The sequence below is a fragment of the Dermochelys coriacea genome, chromosome 3 (genome assembly GCF_009764565.3).
Source record: "Dermochelys coriacea isolate rDerCor1 chromosome 3, rDerCor1.pri.v4, whole genome shotgun sequence".
Taxonomy (NCBI): domain Eukaryota; kingdom Metazoa; phylum Chordata; order Testudines; family Dermochelyidae; genus Dermochelys; species Dermochelys coriacea.
Window position 1 is genome coordinate 25,167,387 of NC_050070.1, and position 6,000 is coordinate 25,173,386.

General features: G+C 38.3%; 1 protein-coding gene across 9 annotated transcripts in view; it reads left to right on the forward strand.

Annotated features, from left to right (window-relative positions):
• Nucleotides 1–5,464, forward strand: part of CYRIA (CYFIP related Rac1 interactor A) — an 83,239-nt gene extending 77,775 nt beyond the window's left edge. For all 9 annotated transcript variants that reach the window (XM_038395148.2, XM_038395146.2, XM_038395158.2 and 6 more), the window contains 3 exons: nt 72–198; nt 2,614–2,684; nt 3,140–5,464. In XM_038395148.2, the coding sequence (XP_038251076.1) occupies nt 72–198; nt 2,614–2,684; nt 3,140–3,203 (262 nt within the window). In that variant the 3' untranslated portion in view covers nt 3,204–5,464. The remainder of the gene's footprint in view (nt 1–71; nt 199–2,613; nt 2,685–3,139) is intronic.
• Nucleotides 5,465–6,000: the final 536 nt, after the last annotated feature.

The following is a 6,000-nucleotide window of genomic DNA, read 5'->3' on the forward strand; positions in this document are numbered from 1 at the left end:
AATTCTCATGTGAAACACATGAAAGAATAAAATTGTGCTATGCAGAATCAGTCAAGAATTTTTTTTTCCAGAGAATACAGAAGTCGGTTCACCAGTGAAAAGACTCTTATGTTCTGCATGAGAGTAATGGTGGGAGTTATTATTCTCTATGATCACGTTCATCCCGTGGGAGCTTTTTCTAAGACATCAAAGATTGACGTAAGCGTAATTTACAAAGAAGATTTTTTTTTAATGCTCTGTACATTTGCTAAATATTTGTCTATAGATTTCTTCCATAGAAGTTTAGGCTTTTATACGACTCATTTTCAATTCTTTTTGAATTTTGTATCGGACACTGGTGCTCATTTATCGTGTATTAAGCAGTTCTGTTGCTTTACTAGCTGTTCTATTACAGTAAAATTGCAGTGTAGACATTCTGGGATAAACTAACCTTGTAATTTGTCAATTCTAAAACTCACTTTTTGGAAGTGTTTCTAATCTAAATAACCAGCTATTCCATGTGGTTACTAGTTTGGCTGAGACCCAAACTAAGCCTAAAGTTTATCTGTTTAATGCTGACTGAGAACTTTTAGCTTAAGTTTTGGTGAGCATAGTCATGAAGTGAAATCAGCCTTTAATGTCTTACATATATACAGGAAAAAGTACCTTCCTATTTACCCAAGGTGCTTTTGACAAATTTAATTCTACAATCAGTTAAACAGCTGACCTTCAACAAAATTAAACTGCAACTGACAAAAGAAAAAAAGTTTTCCCTAGCAGCTTCCCCTCCCTCATACAAAAAAATTTGGGCATCTGTTGTTTTTTTGTTTTTTGTAATATTGGTGATAATAGCCTTCATAGTATATTTCATCTGTAGATCTCAAAGCACGTTACAAACACTCTTTCACTGATTCCATATTACAGTGAGGAAATTGAGGCACATATAGGCAAATTGACTTTCTTAAGGTCACAGAGCAGGTCAGTGGTAGAGGTGAGACCAGGCTTCCTGATTCCAGTGTCTTATCCAATGGACCATGCTGCCACAGAAATAAAACACTTGAAATGTTGCCAAAAGCCCAGTTGTATATGATAGCTTTCCTAATATATATGATGATTGTTTCACAATGCTGTTATCAAATGAATGTGGATCATTTGCCTGGCACTTTATTATGTATTCTAATCCAAGTGTATAACAGTGTAGGTAGCTAGATACAAAGTAAAAAGGAATTGGCAGGCAGGAGATACTCGAGTCAGTTTTTAGAATATGCAAAGGGGACCCAAATCTTAATTTCAAGCGTAAAGTGCACGTCCTAGTATGAATACTTCCAGTATTTCAGACTTGTCTGTTCAATGGAGGGTCAGTTTTCTGCAAAAGGCAATTCTCCTCTCCAAGCCAGCAATCTCTTGGGAAAAGTTTTGGCGCACTCTACAGACAGTGGAGAAAATGAGCCCTTTCTTACCCTCTGAGTTACCTAGGTTCTGATTTGTCTCTGTTCTTGAAAAAAGCTACATTCCTGCCGAGTAACTTGGGTGACTGCTTTGGGCATAGCTTCTGCCTTAAACTGCACCCATCTATCCATGGATTGCTGTGAGCTCAACTGGATTTCCCATACAGGGAGAATGAGCAATTGGCTAATGTCCATTTGATTACTCATTGAGTAAAGGCTGAGACAGACATTTTCCAGATCATCTTGTGCAGCTAATCCATAGACATTGCACTAGTTAAGAGCATCTGGGAAGTGCTTAACTGAACCTCCATTTATTCACCTACAGATTTAGACACCATTGTTATCTCAAATTGAGAGGAAAGATTGACCTGTGGTTAACACTCTGCAGTGGGTCTCGGCAGTAGAGCTGTCCAGACTATTCTGTTTCCCAGATTTTGAGGTTTTGAAATTTTGTTTAATTCTGCATAGGAACAAAAATGAAACATTTTAAATGTTTTTTTTGCAAAAAAACAAAATTGTCAGGGGAAACGGTAGGGGTTTTTGTATGGCCACCGCCTGGTGGTTAGGATAGTGGCTGGGGATGTGGGAGACCCAGATTCAAGTCCCTGCTCTGCCTGATTTTGAAGTGATCTAGGATGAAAAATTCTGTTTGGAATCAGGTGGGGAAGGGACTTAACCTGTGTTTCCTATATTCCAGCCAGTGCCCAGACCATTAAACTATAGTCTCTTCTCTCCTCTCTTCCCCCCCACCTTCCCCCCAAAATAAAATAAAATAACCCTTTCCCAATTAGAGTTTTAGAGAAATAGACACATCTCCATAATGTGGTATTCAGTTTAGTTGTAATCGAGTCGGTCCCAGGATATTAGAGACACAAGATGGGTGAGGTAATACATTTTATTGGACCAACCAACATCTGTTGGTGAGAGAGACGAGCTTTTGAGCCACGCAGAGCTGCTCTTCTCTGGCACGGGTTGTAGGGCTAAAAATTGCTATGTAGACATTCCGGCTTGGGCTGAAGCCTGAACTCTTGCCCATTATTTAGTATAATGACATTTTACTGTTCATGTTCACTGGCTGTATGAGACATATCTGGAAATAAAGCTGAACTGTATTGGTTAGGTTTTTACCTGTTTTCAGATACTGCAAATTCTGTATTGTTCAATAGTCGTATGCTTCTGTTTCCAGATGAAGGGGTACATAAAAGTTTTAAAGGAACAGCCTCCTGATACCGTGGAAGGCCTTCTGAATGCTCTTAGGTATGTACAGGGGTAGATAGAAGAGTATAGTGTGAAGTGCTCAGGCCATATGGTAAGGGGGCAGGGAGGCATGCACAGATCTAAGGTAAGTAGATGTACTAAACGAGGATTCCAAAAGAGCAGAATATATTTTGATTATTTCTAAGCAAAATTAATTAGATTGTTTTGAGAGCATGGAGATGAAATGGATGAATGGTAATAGAACCACTGACTGTCTTCTATGAAAGTGTTAATATCCAACCATACAATTATACCATCCATTTTAGAGTTATGTTCCCAGCAGTAGCTTTGTTTTCCATAGGGAAAGTGAGGAAACTGTTTAATATATATAAACCTACTATATTTAGTAAAACTTCATATTAATTTGCAGAACCGGTAAAAAAGCTTTGAGGATGTCCTAATTCATGTTCATTATTTGTATATTACACTTTCACTTTGTATTTTATAATTTCTAGGTTCACTACAAAACACCTGAATGATGAGTGTACTTCCAAGCAAATTCGAGCTTTGCTTCAGTAGTCCCTTCTGAGACAAGTGGATCTATGTATTGATCACAGAAGATGTGTATGTTTACATAATTTAATACAGATTGGTGTTAATACTTGTGTGTATGTTCTTCACATCACTGAAATCTATGAATCTTTAGTCGTAATATGACTGACTTTATGTAGCACAATCTCCATTTACATGTCAGCCTTATCTTTTTACATTTTACTTCAGCTACATCTATAACAGTCTGTTGTTGCCTGTGTTTTGTTTAACCCAAAAAAGTCACCTCTTTCACAGAAGTAAGCAGTAGTAAGGACAAAATGGAGGTCAAATAGACTAAACCCTAGGGGTGAAATCTTGCAGGAGAAATTTAATATGAATTAAAATAAAAGTGAAATTCTCATTTCTTTTTTAGTGTGCTATTCAGTTGGAAATTTAGTTTTACATAAAGTTCTCCATTGAATTTTTATGGAATGAAGGTCATTTGAATGTTCAGCACCATTGCATGAGACGCAGCATGTTTTGTATTAGGCAGAAGGAAAAGTGGCCACTTACTGCTCATTCTTGCTTGGCTGATAACAGCCAACAAATTCTCTTGCCAAAGAAGAGATTTTTGTCTCTTTGGTTTATGAAGTAACCCTTTCCATTCCACAGTTGAGAAATTAATATCCTGTTTCAGGTTTAATGTACTTACTTGTAAAATGCAGTTCAAGACTATCCTCAGATTCAGACAACCTAGTATTACTGAAGAAGAAAAATACTCTTAAAGCTTGGAGAATAATGAAGAAGTACTAAAGCTTTGTGTACACTTGAAAGCTTATGCCAATTTCCCAAATGAAGTCCAAGGGTCTGTCTACACTGAAATAAAACACCTGAAGCTGGCCCAGGTCAGCTGACACGGTCTCAAAGGGCATGGGCTGCAGACTATAAAATAGCAGTGTAGATGTTGGGTCTTGGGCTCGTAGGGTCCCAAACCCTGGGTTCTAACCCAAGCCTGAATGTCTACACTGCTATTTTATATCCCCAATCCCCACAACACAGGCCAGCCACAGGTCTCTTTGTAGTGTAGACATACCTTAAATGGGCAAAAAGCCTTTTTGCTAGTATAACTGTCTGCACTAGAGCCTTCTGCTGATATAAAAACATTGTAAAGACTCTCTCACCCCTAAATGACATTATTATACCAGCAAAAGTTTCTAGTGTAAACCTGGCCTTATTAGAGCAGGAGTGATATAAAGAGGGTTTGACTGTGTTTGGGAGTTGGGCTATTTGTAAACGCCCTTAAAGTCAAACTCCTTTATAGGACTTCTTATCAGCCAATACCATGTGAAAACTGAGAAGTGTCAGTTGCTTACTTAGCTGTTGTTTTCAAATGTGACTTATACTTTCAAGAAGTTGAGTTCCTCGCTGAATTACATTTGTTCTTATTTTCTCCAGTCGAAGGAATAAAGGTCTTTTGCAAAAACCAGAAAAGTGCTCTTTTAAGTGTCTGAGTGACCTGCAGCAGCTGTGAATTTTCTAGCAGAGAGGATCACGTTTTAAAAACGTGCACTAAATTTTGCATGCTTGGCTTACATGTTTGCATTTAAACTCTAAGGCATATGCATAAACCCTGATTTCTGTATCCGTATATATGTCGGAGTTTGTGTGCAGTCACTGGAGTTTTCATGAATGTACTTCAGAAAATGTGGCCCTTTAATGTTTTTGAGGTGTAACGCTGCACGTTAGAAACTGTACTGCACTGCTACAAAGTTACTTATCAATGTCAGTTCCTAGGCAGTATTTAGTTTGCAAGCTCTTAGCGGATTGCCTTCTGTTTTATATTTACATAGCACTTATTACTCTGAGGCCTCAATTCTGATTGGGGTCTCAAGAAGCTAACGTAATGCAGATAATAATGCTTCTGATTCTACTATACAGCTGCTGCTGAGTACTCAAATGTCATCAGAAACAGTTTAATATAGGGATATTTACCAAATGCTCTTGAAAAAAGTACTTTTGCCATTGTCAGCTAAATGGTCTATAGATTCGTAGTGGATCTGGTAGATTCTTTATTTGCTAAATTTCCTGAAGTTAATACTTGCCTATCTGTAATTATAATTGTTAAACATTGAAGTTTTTTTAAGAGCCAAAAGAGGAGAGCTGTGTAATAAAGAAAAATGTAAACCTGAAAGCATTCTTAAAGTTGTCATACGCTGTTTGCAAATGTTAATGCATTTCTTTGCCTGGTGTGACAGGGCTATTTTGTACAGAAGTTTGTTTGAAATAATAAAAAGTTTGGTACATTCACAGCATTTGGATTGTCTGTATTTATACAGTGGGTAATAAGAAAGGAGGATGTGGATTAACATTTGAAAGTTCCATTCAGTATCCCTAAATATATCCAATTTATAAATGTTATACTTTTTATACCAGTGATATTATAGATACTACACTTGAACAGCTCTGCTGGTTGAATCTATCCTATATAATTACTCTTGGGGAAGTTCTGCACCATTGAGCGATGCAGGATATGTGCAGAAATTAGTATTATGCTCAGAATGTGTTTCTCACTTGCCGCTCCCCTGAGAAATGGGCTTCAGAGCTGCCAGCCGCCACTAGGGAGCACTAGATCCAGCAGAGCCCAGCTCACAAATAGAAGACACTGCTGTGGAGAGGGGGAGGGAGCTGTAGGATTCCTGGTAGCTACAGTTCCCCAGAACCCAGCATCAGGATGTTTCTCCCTCTGGATCCCTGGGCTCTAGTGGGATAGGAGGTGTGTGCGAGTGTCTGGGTGGGGTGGCACACCTGAGCTTTGGGCGCAAGGGTTCTAGGAGTCTGGATTAGG